The 20,858-nt window shown below is 47.7% G+C and overlaps 1 protein-coding gene across 2 annotated transcripts; it reads right to left on the bottom strand.

Annotated features, from left to right (window-relative positions):
* Nucleotides 1–841: 841 nt before the first annotated feature.
* Nucleotides 842–20,405, bottom strand: MTNR1B (melatonin receptor 1B). Of its 2 annotated transcripts, XM_084975671.1 has the most exons (5): nucleotides 20,086–20,405; nucleotides 7,846–9,115; nucleotides 6,662–7,303; nucleotides 2,312–2,393; nucleotides 842–1,036 (listed from the first exon to the last, which is right to left on the bottom strand). In XM_084975671.1, exons 1-2 carry the CDS (start codon nucleotides 20,306–20,308, stop codon nucleotides 8,244–8,246), a joined length of 1,095 nt encoding a protein of 364 aa, XP_084831797.1. In that variant the 5' UTR covers nucleotides 20,309–20,405; the 3' UTR covers nucleotides 842–1,036; nucleotides 2,312–2,393; nucleotides 6,662–7,303; nucleotides 7,846–8,243. The 2 variants fall into 2 exon arrangements, with proteins under 2 accessions (XP_084831797.1, XP_084831798.1); XM_084975672.1 differs by lacking the exons at nucleotides 842–1,036; nucleotides 2,312–2,393; nucleotides 20,086–20,405 and having other exon boundaries at nucleotides 7,042–7,303; nucleotides 8,283–11,696.
* Between the last annotated feature and the right edge of the window lie 453 nt (nucleotides 20,406–20,858).

Genomic DNA, 20,858 nt, shown 5'->3' with positions numbered 1-20,858 from the left:
GCCAAAAAAAAAAAAAAATTATTTGAAGAAAAAAGATGCTTGCTTGTAGATAATGTAAATCGATGCCAACGATGGTGAGCTTGTCAAATAGGAGCCTTATGAAATATTTCCACAATAGGGCTTTCAATGACAGAGACCTTATTTTCAGAGTTCACGTGCCACCTCATAATGGATGAGGTCTAGTCTTAGATCACTCCTGCAGTAGTGGACAGATGTGACTGTTCTGTTTGATAGATGGGGAAAGAGGCTTGGAGAGAGCCCCAGATTCTGCCGTGTGAGCTTACATGTCCCGTTGTGGTCCTTCCGCTCCTGTCACTCACCATCACTGCCCCTCTTACCGCAGCTGGGATGCAGACCAAAATAGTCAGAAGTCTAGAAGGAAAGTCTAAATACACGTCTTTCCCATAGGACTGTGAGCTGCTCAGAGGCAAGGGACCACGTGTGTCTCCCATCTGCGCTTGCTTCTCCCTGCCAAACAGTGCCAGGCACAGGTAAGGCAGGCTGAGAGAATTGTTGAGTGTAGCTGACCTGACATTTTGCAAATCAACCCCTCCATCACCTTTCAGACCTGGCCTGTTTGATGGTGCATCTCGCCCCTGGAAGAAGGTCATTGGCAGATTGCTGCATTCTACCAGGCCCTTTGGTAACCTAGCTTCAGGGTGGGGTCCACAGACATGCAGATTTGGGCCTCATCCCAGAGTCTTGCAGGTGGCTCGTTGGCCTCCCAGCTTCTATTTTACTAACATAAAAGAACTTGAATGGAGGCTCTGAGTGTCCTCAGATCTGATCCTAACTGGTTAGCATGGGATTTTCCAAAGCAAAGAAACAGAGAAATGTATTATTACACAGTCTTTTTTATTGCCCAAAAATTGAAAACAAAACAAAACAAAAAAAACCCCGCAAAGAATCATGTTACTAAGTCCACCTTCGAAAAAAATGCATTTTGGAAAATTTTATATTTAGCTGTTGGAATTTATTTGCTCAGCTAATTCGGCCAGTCGATAGATCTTTCACATTTGCTGTCCCTCTGTTGGGCCTATAAAGAAGCAAAATATTTGTTTGAAAACATACCAAGATTCACACATCCAAACATGTATTGTTCTTCCTCTTGGGACTTTGTACTCGTGTTCCTACAACACTGTGGTCCCAGGGGATGTGTGGCAATTCCTCTTTGGGAGCTCCCCATGGAACTCAGTCTATAAACTGCACAAGAAAATCAGCCTCAGCTTCCATGGTTTCCAATGCTGACTGCACATGAGACTCCCCTGGGGAGCTTTAAACAAAACCCACGACTGCCCCCCCCACCCCATAAGCCAACTGGGTCAGAATAGCTGAGCCTTCATGATTATTTCAAACTTCTTTGAGGATCCTAATGTGTACTCAGTGAATTCATAATGAATTTTATTACATTTATAGGTGTACAACAATCATCACAACCAAATTTTACAGCATATCCATCCCAAACCCTCAGTGATGGGATTTTATTGTTAGAACAAACATACACCTTCTCAGGGAAATCATTTAGAAAGATTCAGAACTTGGAGTTCCCGTCATGGCTCAGCAGTAATGACCCTAACTAGTATCCATGAGGATTGGGGTTTAATCCCTGTCCCCACTCAGTGAGTTAAGGATCTGGCATTGCTGTGAGATGTGACATAGGTCACAGACATGGCTTAGATCTGGTGTTGCCGTGGTTGTGGTGTAAGCCAGCAACTGCAGCTCGAATTTGACCCCTAGCCTGGTAACCTCCATATGCCACAGGTGCGGCCCTAGAGGACAAAAAAGGGGGGAAGATATAGAACTTGTCAGTTGCTCATTCAATTCTTCTATTTATGAGTATTTGGGTTGTTAAGTTTAGGGTACTTGTAAATAAAGCCGCTATGAACATGTATGTGCCACTCTTTAAATGGACATATGCATTATTATTATTATTATTATTTTTTGTCTTTTCTAGGGCCGCACTTGTGGCATATGGAGGTTCCCAGGCTAGGGGTCGACTTGGAGCTGTAGCTGCCGACCTACGCCACAGCCACAGCAACACCAGATCCGAACCTTGTCTGTGACCTACACCTCAGCTCACGGCAACGCTGGATCCTTAACCCACTGAGCGAGGCCAGGGATCGAACCCGCAACCTCATGGTTCCTAGTCAGATTTGTTCACCACTGAGCCACGACGGGAACTCCCTGTCTTCATTTCTTTTGTATAAAATACCTAAAAGAGGAATAGCTGAGTCATTAGACTCAACTATATGAATGTATGTTTACAAGAAACTGTTAAACTGTTCTCCAAAATTTAATTTTACCTTCTGACCTGCAATGTATGAGGGTTCCAATTGCCCCACTTTCTTGTCAACATTAGATATTTTCAGGGTTTTGTGTTTTTTTTGGACACCCTAGAAGATACAAAATTTCATGTAATTATGGTTATATTTACACCTCCATGATGATTAATGATATTGAACATTGTTTCTTGTTGTTACAGGCCATTCATACATCTTCTGTTGTGAAGTGCCTGTTCAATCTTTTGTCCACGTTTCAGGGAAGCTTTTTACTTTGAGATAATTCTAGATTCACATGCACTTGGAAGAAATAATAAAGACATCCTGAGTGCCTTTTCCCTAGTACACCCCAGGGCAACGTCTCGTAAACCCGTAGTACACGATCACAACCAGTTACTGACACTGCTATGGTACCCCCCCCCCCATTGCATTCAGTTCAGACGTCCCCTCTTGCACATATATGTGTGTGTGTGTGTGTGTGTGTGTGTGTGTGTGTGTGAGTGTACTTAGTTATACATGACTTCACAACACGTGTAGGTTCTTTTATCCATTATTTTGCAGTCACTGCACACAACAGCTCCGTCCTCACAAGGACCCCTCATATCCTCCTCCCTTCAACCCTCTCACCTTGTCTGTAAACTCTGCAACCACTAATCTGTTCTCCATTTATAAAAATTTTGCTATTTAAAAAATGTTACCAGGAGTTCCTGTCGCGGCTCAGTGGTGAATGAATCCGACTAGGAACCATGAGGTTGTGGGTTCAATCCCTGGCCTTGCTCAGTGGGTTAAGGATCCAGCGTTGCTGTGAGTTGTGGTGTTGGTTGCAGATGCAGCTCAGATCTGGCGTTGCTGTGGCTGTGGTATACGCTGGTGGCTACAGCTTCAATTAGACCCTCAGCCTGGAAACCTCCATATGCCATGGGTGTGGCCCTAAAAAGACAAAAGACAAAAGACAAAAAATAAAAATAAAAAAATAAAACTAAAAAATGTTATCAAAATGAAATCATACAGTGTGTAAGCTTTGGATTTTTATTTTTCTCTTGTCATAAATCTCTGGAGATTTATCCCAGTTATTTGTATCAATAGTTTGTTCCTGTTCAGTGTTGAATGGTATTCCATGGTGTAGATGTACCACAGTTTATATAACCATTTACTTGCTGAGAGACATCTAGGTTATTTTTAATTTTTGACTGTTATGAATAAAGCTACTATGATCATTCAGGTACAGGTTTTCTTGTAACATTGGTTTGCATTTCTCTGGGATAAATGTCTGAGAGTTGGAATGCAATTGCTGGGTCACATGGTAATTACATGGTTAGTTTATAAGGAAATGCAAACTGCTTTCCAGAGTGCTGGTGTCATTTTGCATTCCCACCAGCAGTGTATAAATGTATAAATGATCCAGTTTCTCTGCACATGCACAAACATTTGCTATTAACTATTTTTTATTTTTAAAAAATTAACTTTTAAAAATTTACCCTGTATCATGTGACCTTACTAAATTCACTTACTAATTCTGGTAGCTTTTTTTTTAAGTTTCCATAGGGTTTTCAACATATATAATAATCATGTACTCTGAGAATAAAGGCAGTTTTATTCTTTTTACAGTATGTGTGCCTTTCATTTCTTTTTCATGACTTATTATAACGTTAGGACTTCCAGGAAAATACTCAAAGAGCATAAATATCCTTTTTCTGGCTTAGGGAAAAGACACTCATGATTTCACCATGAAGTAGGTTTTTCAAAGATACCCTTTACTAGACTGAGGAAATTTCCTTCTACTCCTAGTTTTCCAGTTATTATCAAGAATGAAAGGTTGAATGAAGTAAAAGGATTTTTTTGCCTACATTGAGATATTTTTTCTCTTTTGTGCTGTTAATATTATGAAATACTTTGATTTTCAAATGTGAAAATCAACTTTATTCCTGGGGAAACTCCCACCACTACTGTGGTCGTGATGTATTTTGCGCGTGTGTATTTTCGGAATCAATTTGTAAATATATTATGGATTTTTGCATCTTTGTTTATGAGGGATATAATTTTTCTTTTCTGCGAGATGTATGCTGGTGTCACAAAACACCCTGGCAATTCTTTCTTCTTCCTCTATTTTCTGAATGTGTGTTAGGTTAGCATTATTTCTTTCTTAAATGTTCAATAGAATTCACATGTTAAATTAAGTCAGCCAATAGCTTTCTTTGGGGGAAGATTTTTTTATTGAAAATTCAATTCCTTTAATAGATACAGGGTTTTTCAAATTTTCTATTCCACCCTTTATCAGTTTTGATAATCTGTGGCTTTCATGAGATTTATCCAGATGTCTAAGTTGCTAAATATTGACATAAAGTTGTTCGTAATTGCCTTTTCATCTTTTTAATGTCATTAGAATCTATAGTAATTCCCCCTCTTTCATTTCTGATATTTGTAACTGGTTTCTTTCTCTGTCCTCTTTCACTCTCTCTCTCTCTCTTTTTTTTTTTTTCTTTTTTCTTTCTGCCATTTCTTGGGCCGCTCCCTCAGCATATGGAGGTTCCCAGGCTAGGGGTCGAATCAGAGCTGTAGCCACCGGCCTACGCCAGAGCCACAGCAACGTGGGATCCAAGCCACATCTGCAACCTCCACCACAGCTCATGGCAACACCAGATCCTTAACCCACTGAGCAAGGCTAGGGATTGAACCCGCAACCTCATGGTTCCAAGTCGGATTTGCTAACCACTGAGCCATGACGGGAACTCCCTCACTCTCTTTTTCTTAATAGGTCTTTCCATGGGTGGAAACTTTGATTATTCATTTTATATCTTTTTTCTTTTATGCTATAGACCTTTATATTCACAATCATTTTCAGTGTTGCTCTAGCTTCACGCCACAAATTCTGCTACAGTACTTTTACGTTATCATTCAGTTCAAAATGTTTTATTTTGTTTGTGATTTTCCTTTGACCTGTGGCTTTTCGGAAGCATGTACTTAATTTCAGTTAGGGAGTGTGCATCAAAAATTAACACAGCGGGAATTCCAGTTGTGACTCAGCAGAAACAAATCCGACTTGTATCCATGAGGATGTGGGTACCATCCCTGGCCTTGCTACATGGATGAAGGATCTGGCATTGCTGTGAGCTGCAGTGTAGGCCGGCAGCTGCAGCCCTGATTCATCCTCTAGCCTGGACACTTCCCTGTGCTGTGGGTGCAGCCCTAAAAAAACACACACAAAAAGTTAACATAGTAGGTCTGAAACTGCTAGCCATAGAAAGGTCTGTTCGTGAGGCTGGCCCTTGGCTCTTGCCTGGAAACTTGGATTTCAAGAAGGGTCTCACCCTTCTATAAGTGGCTCACTGTAACAAAACTGTTTACATAAATGATGTTTCTTGCGATGAAGAGTGGCTTCATTTGGGGGAGTGTGGAATTTTGGGCCATGCTAAAAACAGGCTGTCTGTGTGCCTGAGATCCAATAAAAACCATGAGCACCTAGACGCAGGCAACGTTCCCTAGGAAACAGCACTTCACGTGTGTGATAATAATTTGTTGCTGGAATCATTGTTCCCTGTGTGGTTCCACTAGGAGAGGACTCTTGGCAGATGGCACCTGTTTCCCTCCAGATGTCCCCACACCACCTTTTCCTTTGTCAGTTTTGTTTGGTTTCCTTTACTCTGCTTGGTCCAATTTTCCGATAATCCCTTCAAACGACTTTTCCTATCTCTTATTACATGTTTTCTTACAATATTTCTATTTTTAGACATAATTTTTATTTCTGTCCTCAAATTCCCCTTCACACCCGGTGTCCAATTTTCTACCATAGCCTTTAACATATTTTCCACGTTATTTAAAAATTGTTTTTTTTCCTTTCTGGCGAAGGCATGCGGAGGTTCCCAGGCTAGGAGTCTAATTGGAGCTATAGCCGCCAGCCTACGCCACAGCCGCATGGGATCTGAGCCACGTCCGTGACCTACACCACAGCTCACGGCAACGCCGGATCCTTAACCCACTGAGCGAGGCCAGGGATTGAACCCACAACCTCATGGTTCCCAGTCGGATTCGTTAACCACTGAGCCACGATGGGAACCCCTCCATGTTATTTTGAAGTCGTATCTTCTAATTCCAACATCTGCATGATCTCTGGGTCTCCTTCTATAGGTGACTCTTCTCTTGTCCAGGGGCTGGATTTCCTTTCCTCTTTCAGTGTCTCATATTTTTTTTTTTTTTGGCATGCCAGCCACGTTATGAAAAGAACAGTTAAAACTGAAATGATAACCATTTATCCCCAGAAAAGGGCACACCTGTTCGCCAGGCTTCTGGTGTGTGTGGGGGGAGTGAGAGGGTGGTCCTGCCTCAGTCTAAGCTGGAGTTACCCATGTCTAGCTTTGCAGTGTTAGGTTCTGTTCAATACTAGCCTCAAACATTTGAAGGTAGGAGCAAGGTTTTCTTGGGATTAGGCCAGTCGGTCTGAAGCACTTCCTCAGGCTGGCCCCAGCAAAGTAACACAGATTGAAAGAAAGTTTGCAAAGGTGGTTTTTGTTGTTGTTGTTGTTGTTTTGGCTTTTCTGAAGCATATGGAGTTCCTGGGCCAAGGATCAGATCCGAGCCACAACTGCAACCTATGCCATAGCTGTGGCAAGGCCAGATCCTTAACCCACCGTGCCAGGCTGGGGATGGAACCTGTGTCCCAAAGCTGCAGAGACGCTGCCGCCGATCCCATTGCACCACAGTGGGAACTCCTCAAGGTGGTCTCTTTGCCCAGATTGTTCAGCATCAAGGAGGTAGAGGGTGAATAGAGTTCCCACACTATTGCAGCATGCAGTCTTTATTTAAAATCATGGTGGGGCGTTCTGGTGGTCCAGTACTTAGATCGGTGCTTTCACCCCCACGGTCCAGGTTCAATCTCTGGACTGGGAGCTGAGGTCCCCCATCTTACTGCATAAAAAAAAAAATTAAGTAAATAAAATAAAATGGAATAAAATCAGGACACTCAGCACGAGGCCGTTCTGTGCGGGTTTTCCCTATGCTCCTTGATTCTCTTGGATCATCACCAAAACCTATGGAAACAAGAAAAGGTCCCATCAGTGGACTATCAGTGCGGAGCCCCAGCACACCAGGACATCTGTGGGCCCAGCAAACTGACGTGAGTTTCGGTCCTTCAGTTGTATTTAGTGAGCCCGTGCCATATACTGAGCCCAGCGCTAAAAGACAGGGATAAAGGGACACCCTATTGCCTCCATATCGGGAGTGAAGGTGTGTGTATTACGTGTGTGCTTATAGTTGGTGTGGGTGCTGGATACAGACTATTGAGCATGATGTGATGTGATGTGATGTGATGTGATGTGTGTGTGTGTGTAGTGTGATGTGGGTGATGTACACAGAGTATATGGGGTGATGTGTGTTATGTGTCTATATAATGTGACATGGGTGGTGTGTATAGAGCATAGAGGGTGGTGTGTCTGTGTTAGGTGTGTGTGTACAGTGTGATGTGTGTGAGCACCTGCACACACGTATGCGCAGGGAAGATCAGCTGGGGAGAGTGCAGGACCCTTGCCCTCTGCACCACGTGAGCCCCCGGAGGCCCTGCAGAGGGACCCACCTTCTAGCACTGCAGGGCTTGCTCTTCCATCTTTGTTAACAGCAAAGACAGACCCTCCTGCTGCCCGTGGGGGAAAGAGCAAAAGCAGCAAGGAGGCGAAGCAGGTGAGTGAGAGGGCAGCCCAGGGCAAGGAAGTGGCCTCCTCCGTCCCAGGGCATTCTAGTCCTTCCTTGGTTCTCGCCGGCGCCAAGCCGCCAACACAGCCCTGAGAGCACGTGTGCCGGGTCCAGAGCCTGAACCAGGGGTGCTGATGGGCTTCTGGTCCACAGGATCAAGTTCCACCAGCCGTGTGCTGTCCTGTGAACAGGTGAGCACCGCCCAGCAGGCTGCCCTATCCTGCCCTGGGAGCAGGTTCACTCCCACCATCGCATGAGATTGTCGCCCAGTCAGTGAGCGCTCTACAGAGTATCTGCCCCAACAGGGCGCTGGGCGCTAACCTCGGGGAGAGCTTGGCTCTCTGGCCCCTCGGCCTGGCTGCCCTTGGAAGAGTCCTGCATGCAGCGCCGTGGGTTCCAGAGGGCAGAGATGATCTTCTGGAATTCCCTGCGGAAGTTCTGGTTCAGGAGCCCATAGATGATGGCGTTAAGGCAGCTATTGAAATAAGCCAGGTAGTAGCTAGCGACGAAGAGCCCCTCGGGGACTTGGGGAGCCACTGCTTCTGGGTTGACGGCCACGGCGAGGCCGATGCAGTTCAGCGGCGCCCAGCAGACGGCGAAGATCACGAACACCACGAACATGCTCAGGAAGCTCCGGACGTTGCTGGACCTGGGGCACAGCTTGTTGTCCGACTTGACCTTCCTGCGGGCCCGGAGCACCAGCACCCAGATGCGCAGGTAACAGAAGCACACGACCGCCATGGGGAGGAGGAAGTGGACGGCCACCACTGCCCCCGTGTACCGGGCGCTGGCCGTCTGGACGAAGGTGCAGGAGTAGATGCGCGGGTCGTACTCCAGGGACCCCACGAAGAAGTTGGGCACCAGGGCTGCCAGGGTGAGCAGCCAGACCAGGCAGATGTAGAGGGGGGTGTGCCAGCGGCGGCAGAGGCGGTGGTAGGCCAGGCTGTGGCAGATGTAGCAGTAGCGGTTAATGGCGATGGCGGTGATGTTGAAGACGGAGCCAATGACGCTCAGGCCCATCACAAAGGCACTGGCCTTGCAGTGCACCTCCCCCTGGGCCCAGCCGTCCTGGAAGATGGCCACGAGGATTAGTGGGTAAGGGTACAAGGCCACCGCCAGGTCGGCCAAGGCCAGACTCACCAAGAACAAGTTACCTGGAATAGAAAACACAAGCAAGAGTCAGGACGAGGCCCCCCTGATCTCTATTCTTTATTCCTGCCAGAGGGACTCTCCCTACTGGACACCGACAGTCCACTGTTACCCTGCATCGGGGGACTCTCTGCAGAGGCTGCTATGACCACTTCAGGGGCCTGGAACATCAGGGAGATGGGAAGGAGCCAAAAGGCACAGCAATGAGAAAAGCCAGGTTTTAGTCTAACTTCAAGGGGGTTTGGAGAAAAGGAGCCCAAGAGCCACGCAGCTGGGCGTTCCCCTCAGTCAGGTCATCAAGTGATACAGACTCTGCACCTGCAGCTACATAGGAACCCACAGGGAGAGAAAGGACTGTCCCCAGCCTGCCCTGTCCCAACACAAATTCCCACCCCACCCCATAGGAGACTGTGGACCTGCCCTTGGGGAGTTGGAAGGCCCCCAAGGACCCTGCTTGAGGCCTACTGTGGCCCCAGATGCTTGGGGTCACCCCCCCAGAGGACCAACAGAGAGGACTGCGTTAGCTCCCTGGGAGTTCTCAAGACCCAAGCGTTCCTAAGACCGGAGCTAGGTTAGGGCCCGAGGGAGCCAGGATGGGGTACCTGAAGAGAGAAGATGACTTGGACAGTTAAAGTGCTTGCGAGGTAGGGAGCTTCCCTGTCTCTCAAGACATCCACGTAAAGGTTGGAAGGTAAAGGAGAACGCTGCCTAGCCTGAACTGCTAGATTCCTTCCTATTCTACTAGCTCAGGGATCTATTTTCCTAATGGGAAAAAAGCCCCCTCAAATTCCTTCTGGTTGGTACCACAAGGCAAGAAATGCACACCAGAGCTCCTGCTGTGGTGCAGCAGAAACAAACCCGACTAGGATCCATGAGGATGCGGGTTCAATCCCTGGCCTCACTCAATGGGTCAGGGATCCGGTGTTGCCAATGAGCTGTGGTGTAGGTCACAGATGTGGCTTGGATCCTACATTGTTGTGGCTGTGGTATAGGCCAGTGGCTGCAGCTCTGATTCCATCCCTAGCCTGGGAACTTCCATATGCTACAGGTGTGGCCCTAAACAACAAAAAACAAAAACAAAAAAGGATAGTTGATATACAATATTGTAATCATTTCAGATGTACAATCTGGTGATTCAATATTTTCATAGATTATACTCCATTTAAAGTTATTACAAAGTATATTCCCTGGGTGGTATTTGTAGCTTATTTATTTTGTATGTAGGAGTCTCTCCCTCTTTTATCCCCTATCACTAGATTGCCCCCCTTCCCTCTCCCCAGTAGTAACCACCAGTTTGTTCTCTATATCTGTGGGTCAGTTTCTTTTTTGTTATATTCACTAGTTTGTTTTCTTTGCTAGATTCCACATATAGGTGATATCACACAGTATTTGTCTTTCTCTGTCTGACTTATTTTACCAAGTACAATACTCTCCAGGTCCACCTGTGCTGTTGCAAATGGCAAAATGTAATTCTTTTTGTGGCTGAGTACTATCCCATTGTGTGCGTTCTTAGGTTTCTCCCACATCTTAGCAATTATAAATAATGCTGCTATGAACACTGGGGTGCATGCATCTTTTCCAATTAGTGTTTTCTTTCTTTTTTCTTTTTTCAGATATATACCCAGGATCATATGGACAATCCTACTGAATGGCAGAAAATCATTGCAAATGATTCATCCTACAAGGGGTTAATATCCAAAATACATAAGCAGCTCATACAACTCAAGATCAAAAAAATATTGCCAAACAGCCCAATTTAAAAATGTGCAGAAGGAGTTCCTGTTGTGGCGCAGTGCTTAACGAATCTGACTAGGAACATGAGGTTTCAGGTTCCATCCCTGGCCTTGCTCAGTAGGTCGAGGATCCGGTGTGTGAGCTGTGGTGTAGGTTGCAGACACGGTTCGGATCCCGCATTGCTGTGGCTCTGGCGTAGGCTGGTGGCTACGGCTCCAATTAGACCCCTAGCCTGGGAACCTCCATATGCTGCGGAAGCGACCCTAGAAAAGGCAAAAAGACAAAAATAAATAAATAAATAAAAATGTGCAGAAGACTGGAAAAGACATTTTTCCAAGGAAAACAGATAGATGGCCAACAGGCCCATGAAAAGATGCTCAACATCACCAACCATCAGAGAAATGCAAATCAAAATCACATGAGCCTCACACCTGTCAGGTTGGCTATGATCAAAAAGAACACAAATAACAATGGCAAAAATGTGGAGAAAAGGGAGCCCTCATACACTGTTGGTAGGAATGCAAACTGTGGAAAACCACAAGGAGATTCCTCAAAAAAAAAAAAAATTGAATGTTCTTTTGACGTTTTGAAGTGGCACCGAAAGTTGGAGTGACCTGGAGAAATCTCAATTCTGCCACTTTGAACCCGACGGGGCTACTCGACTTCTTTCTCTGCGACTCTTCCTCTGCAGGTTTCCTCCTCTTCTCTTGGAGCCTTCTTTCCCCTCCTCATGCAACTCCACATGGCTGTTTCCGTGCAGAAAATCCCTTCTTTCCAACGTGGGAATATTGGTCTCTGCAGGGCTGGCTGACTGGCCTCCTGGCTGAGCGGCAAAGATGCTCTTGGCACTTGTAAGCACGTGCGGAGAAAGTCAAGAGCGCCCGGGAGCCGATGCCAGCACCGCCAGCTGTTTCTGGAGCAAGCCAGTGGAGCTCTGCCGTGTTAATGTGGCTCATCCCCTAATAATGCCCCAGGGGCTGGCAAACAGCTTGTAAATAGTGGGCAGAACACATTCAACTCAATTACTCTCCCTGTTCCTCCGGCTGTTCCTAAAAGGCTGAAATCAACCGGCTCTTGCTGAAGCTCCATCTGCCCAGACGTCCTGACTTGCCTGACACAATTCCAAATGAGACGAATAAAACTCTTGTTTTGTCTCCCAGCTGTAAGAAGCCAGCCCCGTCTAGAGGATGTCAAAGGGAGAACTAGTTCTCTCTTCCCATCTTTCCCAGACCGGTGAGAAATCACCTGGGATGAACTGCCTGTGCTCATCACCCCATGCGCAGGCTTCTCATGAATATTTACCCCACAAGTCTTGGTGTGACCTATTTCCATCAGCCTCAGACAGGGCATCGCAGTGGAGACAGACCACTACAACAGGGTCCCGTGCTCATATGGAACTCCCTCTAAGACTCGGCACATCCCTCCACACATGCAATCGCCGTGGTCCCCTCCCTCCTGGCCTCTTCTCTCCTCCCTTTTGGGAAATCTAGTCCTTAATGGGGATCTGGGAATCTGGGGAAGAGCCAGCAGATGCGGAGCTGTCTAGCCTTCATCAGGCAGGAGAGTGCTGGACGAGAAAGCCTCCTCCTTCCCTTGCGCATCTTCCCCACACCCACCCTGCTTTCCCTGGTCATGGAGCTCAAATAGGCAATGTAGGAGTTCCCACTGTGGCTCAGCGGAAACAAATCCTACTAGTATCCATGAGGACATGGTTCAATCCCTGGCCTTGCTCTGTGGTTAAGGACCCGGCGTTGCCGTGAGCTGTGGTGTAGGCCAGCAGCTGTAGCTCTGATTTGACCCCTAGCCTGGGAACCTCCATATGCCATGGGTGCAGCCCTAGAAAAGGCAAAAAGACGGAAAAAAAAAAAAAAGAAAAAGGCTCATGCCATTGGACTAGACCCTCTGGGCGATGTGAGAGGTCGAATAGGGTAAAGCCTGTGAAGTAGGTAAGGATATTGCCTCTTGAGTGTAAACGCTCTCAGAACCGCAACTTTAATCCCCACCCCTCAATTTCCTCTTTCAACCATAAGGATTTTAAATTGTAAGACCAAAGAGCGGCATCAGGATTTTCTGAGTTTTGCAGCATATCATGCTAAATACAGACGCCAGCTTTGGGGAGGAAGAAAAAAAAAAAGGTAGTCGCTCATGAAAGAGTTCACACACCAGGCAGTTGAGGACTCCACGGGAGGAATTAACCAGGATTAGGAGCTTTCCTGATTGTTTGGCGAAAGACCTAATTATGAGATTTAAAATGCTTTCATTTTGTTAGGTAAAGAGAAAAATAGAGCATTCAGAGCAAAAATGGGAAGCTGAAAGCTCAGGCAACAGCAGGGAGGGGTCCAGTGCAGCCCAGTTTGGTGTTCAACTGATAAGGAACACTTCAAGCCCCTCAAGCCCAGCAGGTCAAAAGACACTTGTTGCCAAGGGATGTCTCTAGGACATGCGATGGGAGGATAGAGCCGGGATGAAGTAGGCTCTACCTTACCTTTAACTCCTAGAGGGCAGGGGTGCAGGTCTATTCAATATTTCCTCCAGGAAAAAAAAAAAAAAAGAATGGAGTTCCCTGGTGGCTCAGTAGGTTAAGGATCCAGTTTGTCACTGCTGTGGCTCAGGTCATGGCTGTGGTGCAGGTTCAGTCCCTGGCCCTGGAACATCCTGCTGCAGCTGTGGCCAATGTGTGTGTGTGTGTGTGTGTGTGTGTGTGTGTGTGTATCTCCTCCAGGCCTTTCAAGATCTTTCACTCAGGGTCAGCCTATTTATTCATTCATCATTTACCTCCTCAATCCACGAATGGGAGGCAAGAGCAAGGAAAGGGGCCACACAGCGGGCTCTGCTCTGACGTAACTGGGGATGTCTATACCCGGCAGGTTCAGGCTGACAATTCCCATCAAGAAATCTGCAATGGGAGGTTCCATCGAGGCTCAGCAGTAATGAACATCACTAGCATCCATGAGGACTCGACTTCGATCCCTGGCCTCGCTCAGTGGGTTAAGGATCCGGCGTTGCCGTGAGCTGGGGTGGAGGTCACAGACACAGCTCGGATCCGGTGTTGCTGTGGCTGTGGTGTAGGCTGGCGGATACAGCTGAATCAGTCCCCGCCTGGGAGCTTCCATATGTCGTGGGTGTGGCCCTAAAAAGATAAAAAAGACAAAATATATAAATATCAATTAAAAAAACAAGTCTGCCATGCAGCCACTGGTTCTGGATAAAAGATGATGCAAACTCTGGGCATCACTGGGCATCCAGAAGACAGAGGGGACCCTGGACAAGGACCTGGGTGTTCAGCCACCAGATCCTCCGTGTTTTCCTGGGTAACCCCCATGTCAAATATTCCATACACATCCTGCTTGAAATCCTGGGGACATCCCCTGTATGGTCACGTGTCCCCTAACAACACCTCCCCGGCAGCCTCTTAATCCACTTGCAGCACAGAAACCCATGGTCAGACCTCGGTTCCTGACCCTCCAGTTTCACCTGGAAAATGAGAGTCTCTGTGCGGCTGGGCTGGGGCGCTCTTCGTGCTTCCCTCTTGTCCACAGAGACTCCCTCTCCATTTCTCTCCACTCCTCAGTGTGGCCGACTGTCTCGATGGTGCAGGGAAGTGCAAGACGCTCCCATGTCACAGGCAGTTTAAAGGGGGCAGCCTCAAGCCAGAGCGGTAAGAGGCAAACTGCCTGAGTTACTGGGGCACAATTTTAGGGAGCGGGCTGAGCACACAGAACCAGTACCCTTAGTGCAGATGCCAGTCAGCTTTCGAGGACAAGAGTGAGACATACTCTGGGGTTTCAGCGCTCAAAGCAATTTGGTTCCGTGAGAAGCGTACTTACGGTGTGAGCAGGGCTGAGTGTCTAACTGAGCCTACTTTGCCTCATGAAGCCAAATGAACATCTTCCGTCCCACTGCTTTCCTGGTATCTTGCCCGTTTCAGTTTGTTCCAACAGATATAGATGTAGATACAGATACAGATATAAATATAGATATGTGTACAGTAGCTCTCTGGACAGAAATGGAATAAAAGTCTCTGCTCTCAATGAGTTCACAGTCCAGTGGGGAGAGAGCAGCATAGCGAGGGGTGTGCTGGATGGGAGGGCACCTGGGAGCCTGGGGTGGGCAGGGACGGTAACCACACCTTTCATGGCATTAGTGATAGAATCAACAGCCCGCAGGGGAGCTGAGGAAGGGATTTGAAAGAGATATTCATTAGCCTAAAAGAAGCAGGGATCGTGGAGTAACTGTCGTGGCAAAGTGGTTAACGAATCTGACTAGGAACCATGAGGTTGCGGGTTCGGTGCCTGCCCTTGCTCAGTGGGTTAACGATCCGGCATTGCCTTGAGCTGTGGCGTAGGTTGCAGACGCGGCTCAGATCCCGTGTTGTTGTGGCTGTGGTGTAGGCCGGCGGCTACGTCTACATCTCCAATTAAACCCCCAGCCTGGGAACCTCCATATGCCACAGAAGCAGCCCTAGAAAAGGCAAAAAGACAAAAAAAAAAAAAAAAAAAAAAAAGAGAGAGAGAAGCAGGGATGGAGCATCAGAAAACACACACAGAGACTATGCGGGAGGGGCGACAGCTCACACTGAATTGAGTGGGAGAAGAGAGACAAGGCTGTGATGTTGGGTGGGTGAGGCTGGCTCCAGAGGTGTGAGCCAGTCGTGCTCTGAAGCTAGACACTTGTTCTGTAGATGCAGGGTGGTCCCTGGAGGCAGGGCTGACTCTGGCCTTGATAACAAGGAGGAGTGGGGAGAGCTGTCTGATGACCATGGACATGGTTTGCTCAACAGAGGATGAGGGTTGAGTTCCCTGGTGGCTCAGTGGGTTAAGGATCTGACATTGTCACTGCTGTGGCATGGGTTTGATCCCTGGCTGGGGAATTTCTGCATGCTATAGCCATGCCAAAAATAATTTTTTTAATTAAAAAAGAGAGAGAGCTAGAGATCATGAGGGTGTAAATGGGGGCAATAGGAGTGGGGAGGGCAGGAAAGGGGGAAATTAGAAGACACTATGAGACAAAAAATCTGAGGACTTGGGAATGAAGGAACCAAGAATGACTCTCTGGAATGACGAGTCTGGGAGAGGAAGAGAGGACAGAGGTCCAAAAACAGTGACAGGAAAGCCCCAGGAGGGAGTGGCCCTCGGTGTCAGACATAGCACAGAGGGCAGACCCCAGGGAACTGAGGAGGAAACGGGAAGCAATGAGGCAATTAATGGATGTAAGCTGTTATATTAGGATGTCTGGCTGAGGAGGGAAGGAGAGAGGAAGTCAGGAAGTTAGGAGGAGGAGTTCCCTTTGTGGCTCAGTGGTTAACGAATCTGTCTAGGAACCATGAGGTTGCGGGTTCGATCCCTGGCCTTGCTCAGTGGGTTAAGGATCCAGCATTGCTGTGAGCTGTGGTGTAGGTTGCAGACACAGCTCGGATCTGGCGTTGCTGTGGCTGTGGTGTAGGCCGGTAGCTACAGCTCCAATTAGACCCCTAGCCTGGGAACCTCCATATGCCATGGGAGCGGCCCTAGAAAAGGCAAAAAAAGACAAAAAAAGACAAAAAAAAAAAAAAAAAGGAAGTTAGAAGGAGACGTAAGAGCAAGGAACTTTTTTTTCTTTTAAACAATGGGGCCCCTTTGTATGCGTGTGTGTGCGTGTGTTTGTGTGTGTGAGAGTGTAGGCTAAAGGGAAAAAGACAAAAATGGAAAATACAGGAAAGAGAGAGAGGGAACTTGATGGAGGCAGGTTCTGTAAGAGCAGGAGAGGAAGAGAGAGAAAATACAGGGATGAACACTGGCGAGGTGGGGCCTGGGGTTGAGAGGCAGGGGCGGGCACAAGGAAAAGTCCTCAGATGCTGTCAGGAGAGCCCGAAGTGTGGCAGCCCCTAGGGAGTACGCACTGAGAAGTGTGCCATGCCACCAGCACCATGCAATGTGCAAGGCTCTGGGTACAGGGCAAAGAGTGTAACACCCACCTGGCCTTACCTTCCAAGTTGGGTCAGTGCCTTGACCCATCTCCCACCTTCCCACCTTCCTCTGTGTCTGCCTTGGTCTAGTGCCATCTCTGAAAAAGTCAACCCAAGGTGTGAGCAGATGGAGGCGTTCCCTCCCCAAAAGGACAATTCATCTAGTCACCTGCCCCGGTGTCAGAAACATACCTGTAACTGATGACAAGAGTCTGGCACACAGAGAAAGTGGGTTTGTAATAATAGTCAAGTAAAGATGCCGCAACCTTAATATATGCTGTGCATCTTGGTTATTGGAAATATACACGTTCCCCTTGTCACAGTCCTATCTTCTTAATACCAACGAATTAAGGAGCTAGACTCAATTATAAAGAGGTCTAAGATAAGAGCTTCGTATTTAAGTCCAAATTCTCCAGTAAGAGAAGATATGATTAATAGTGGAATTCGTGCTGAAATATTCAAAGTGATGTAGGGTTTTTTGTTTGTTTTTTTCGGCCACACCCAGGTCAGGCAGAAGTTTCTAGACCAGGGATCGAACCTGCACCACAGCAGTGACCCAAGCCACAGCAGTGACAACACTGGATTCTTAACCAGCTGAGCCACCAGAGAACGCCCAAGGTGCTGCAGGGTTTTAGGCATCTTTTGAAAACTCAGGCTGCCAAAGGTATTTAGTTGATATTAATACAATAATGATTAATTAATTATAATGATAATAAAATTAATGATTTTTCATGGCTATCATCGATAAAGCCAAGGATCAAAAACTGGTTAACTTGTGTGACTGGAGCAGCCACCAATGTCTTAGGAATGAATATCTTTTAGATCAGGTGTTAAAATTTTTTTCTGGGGAGTTCCCATTGTGGCTCAGTGGAAATGAATCTAACTAGTATCTGTGAGGACGCAGGTTTGATCCCTGGCCTCGATTAGTGGGTTAAGGATCCGACGTTGCCGTGAACTGTGGTGTTGGTTGCAGACGCGGCTCGGATCCTGAGTTGCTGTGGCTGTGGTGTAGGCCAGCAGCTGCAGCTCTGATTCAACCCCTAGCCTGGGAACCTCCATATGCTGCAGGTGCGGCCCTAAAAAGCCAAAAAAAAAAAAAAGAGAGAGAGAGAGAGAGAGAGAAAGGAAGGAAGGAAGAGAGAGAGAGAGAGGAAGGAAGAAAGAAAGAGAGAGAGGGATAGAAAGAAAGGAAGGAAGGAAGAAAGAAAAGAAAAATTTTTTATGGTGCTGGGCTGTAGCAGATTCAGCCAGATGCAGACAGGATAGAAAGCAGGCCGGGCCAGGGATTTCACCTGCTCATCACCCCCACCTGCCATGCTCAGACATCAATAAGCTTCCCTGAACTTCACCAGGAGAGCAGAAGCAGCCAGCTCCCGGCAGGCTGGAGGAGGGGAGAATAAGCCTGTCTCCTTCAGGCAAAAGGAAGCAGCGTGAGCTCCCCTCAGCACCTGGCCCGTGTTAGGCAGCCCGCCCGCTTCTCTAACCCCCTGATTTGTCAGGGAGAGTGGCCCTACCTCCTCATTGTCTCCTGGGGCAGGAAATGACTTCTTCCCACTGCTATAAAAAGACAAGATGATAGAAATCTTAACTACAACTTTGTGATGGTAACCTGCTCTTTCCTCAAAGGCACAATAACATCTTGAAAAAGGTATGGCCAATAATACCAGCCATCACTACTGAAATGACTGAATTAGAAAGCTTTTTTCTTCTTCTAGTTTTACTGAGATACACCTGACACAGAGCACTGCATGCATTTAAGGTCTACAGCATGATATCTGACTTACCTACATTACAGAACAATGACCGCAGTAAGTTTAGTGAACATCTATCAGCTCATATAGACACAGAAAGAAATAGAAAAAAAAATATTTTTTTTCCTTCTGATGAAGAACTCAGGAATTATCCTCTTCACAACTTTCGTATATAACATAGAGCAGTGGCAGTTATAGCTAACGTGTACATGACATCCCAAGTACTTATTTTTCTTATACCTGGAAGTCTGGACTTTGGACCACTTTCATCCACTTCTCTCTCTTCCCCAAACTCCTGCCTCTGGTCACCACAAATCTGACCTCTTTTTCTATGAGTTTGTTTGTTGTTTTTGAAGTGTAATTGACCTACAACACTATGTTAATTTCTAGTGATATATTTCTGTACCTTTCAAACCGATGGCCATGATAAGTCTAGCTGCCATTTGTCACGAAACGATTACTTCTTAATGATGTAAAATTTCCCGCATTATGGATAGAAGGTCACATTTTAATGTTTTGTTTGTTCTTTAGATAAAAACCGTAGGGCCACACAAACTATACATAACAATTTACTAAAAATAACCTTTCTGACTGGTCTGCCTCCTTAGAAAACCATGTTTAAGCTATACAATTGGCTTTCAGCAATCTTTTCAATTCACTCTCTATTTGAGTTGCCCCTCAGGCCCAAACTGCAAAATGACAAATTGACAAACATGTCATTGAGCTTCTCCCCAAGCTGAAATGGACAGCGTGCCCCCAGTGACCCCTCAGGACCAGAGTTCAGAGACTTTCTCCCTCTGGTTTTGTTCCTCTGTAGACCTGAGGAAGGGGAATCTGCAATGAGGGTGAATTGAAAGTGGAACAATATTTTCAGGGTTGCAACACTATTTTGCCCAATCATTGCTTTAATCTTCCTTTAATCCTAGAATTCCCTGTCTTCAGCAAAGACCACTGTTATCTCAAAGCAATTTACTTCCATCCAAGCCGAGCCTACAGATTTCTGTCTTTGCGCTGTCTTGGTTGGAACCAAGATGATCTGGAGGTCAGTTTCTGACAGACAACCCACCAAAGCTCTTCCATCAAGTCACTCGTTGTCTCAAGCACCTATTTCCTGGGCACCCACTGCGTGAACCACAGCGCCTGGCTGGGAAGGGAAGGACGTGTTAAAAGATCCTGAGATTTCGGGGCCCCCCTCTGGACCGGCACAATTCGAAGCGTCTAGGATAGCCATGGCTTTAGCCACGTGGGTTTCCACAGCGGCGCGCTCTGCCAAAAAGTGTGCAAGCAAACTTCGCCCAACTCACTGGCAACGGATGCGCCAAGGGCGTCCTAGTCCATTTGCAAGAGGCAGGCTCCAAAGCCGAGCGTCGGGGAAGGCAGCAACTCACTCTTAACTTTTGAGTTGAAGACCACACTTGGGGGACTGACTAGAAAGAAGGGAACGCGGCGCACAGGGCTGAGGAGAGACAAAGCGGGAGGGTGGCCGGATCAGGGTCAGGGTCCAGACAAGGGAAGCGCCGGATTCAGCAGCCCGCGCGGCACTCACCTGCGTTCCGGAGTTTGCGGTTCCCGAGCACCGAGAGGATGACCAGGAGGTTGCCCACGATATCCACCGCGGTGGTGACGATGAGCACAGCCGACAGCGCGGGCGCCACCCAGGGAGGCCGGGGGGTCCTGGAGGGCGGCGCGTCGCCCGCCCCTAGCCATCCCGGGTGCTCCGCTAGGCCGCTCGCCTCGCAGCAGTTGGCGAAGGAGCCGTTCTCCGGCATCGTGGACCGTGGCGCGCCGCGCGGGCCACCGCGCACCTCGTCCCTCCGCAGGCAGGGCGCGCCGTGCCGAGCCCGCGCTCCTGCCTCCCCACTTTCCAGCCCAGGCCGCTCGGGGGAGGAAGGAACCCAGTGAGGAGGGATCTGGAGGAGACAGTAAATTAAGCATGGACAGGGGGCGGAGAAAAAGGTAGGAATGGGAGGAGGACCTGGGGTGCGGGCGTTGCCAAAAGGAGCACGTCCCTCCCAGGCTCCCTCAGGAGCAGCTGCGACGGCGCTGCCACCGGGAGCCCAGCACGTGCCTGGCCCAGGTCAGGCCTCAGTGCCTGGGCACACCGCCACGCCCCAGAACACAGAATCCCCCTAGACAATCCTCCAAGTTTGCGGACTGGAGAAGATGCAGTTCCTGGGGACCTGCTGATTGATGGGTTGTCAGAAGGGCAGGTTTGAGGTTCCCACGGGGTTGTGAAGGGCCAAAGAGAACTCCCAGGCTATGGGGACAAATCCCAGAGCAAAAGAGCTGTCTCTAGACAGCTGCAGGGGAAAGACAATA

This window comes from Sus scrofa, chromosome 9 (genome assembly GCF_054392235.1).
Source record: "Sus scrofa isolate SSC_HxYL_T2T_F1_AM1 chromosome 9, Sscrofa_HxYL_maternal_Yorkshire_Landrace_v2.0, whole genome shotgun sequence".
Taxonomy (NCBI): domain Eukaryota; kingdom Metazoa; phylum Chordata; class Mammalia; order Artiodactyla; family Suidae; genus Sus; species Sus scrofa.
This window is presented reverse-complemented; position numbering and strand designations above follow the sequence as displayed.

What these genes read in the sequence shown, in the direction of transcription:
- MTNR1B (XM_084975671.1), bottom strand. Translation starts at nt 20,308, where the DNA reads ATGCCGGAGAACGGCTCCTTCGCCAACTGCTGCGAGGCGAGCGGCCTA. An exon ending in CCGCAAACTCCGGAACGCAG is followed by an intron (nt 9,116 to 20,085) that starts GTGAGTGCCGCG and finishes TTTCTATTCCAG; the next exon opens with GTAACTTGTTCTTGGTGAGT.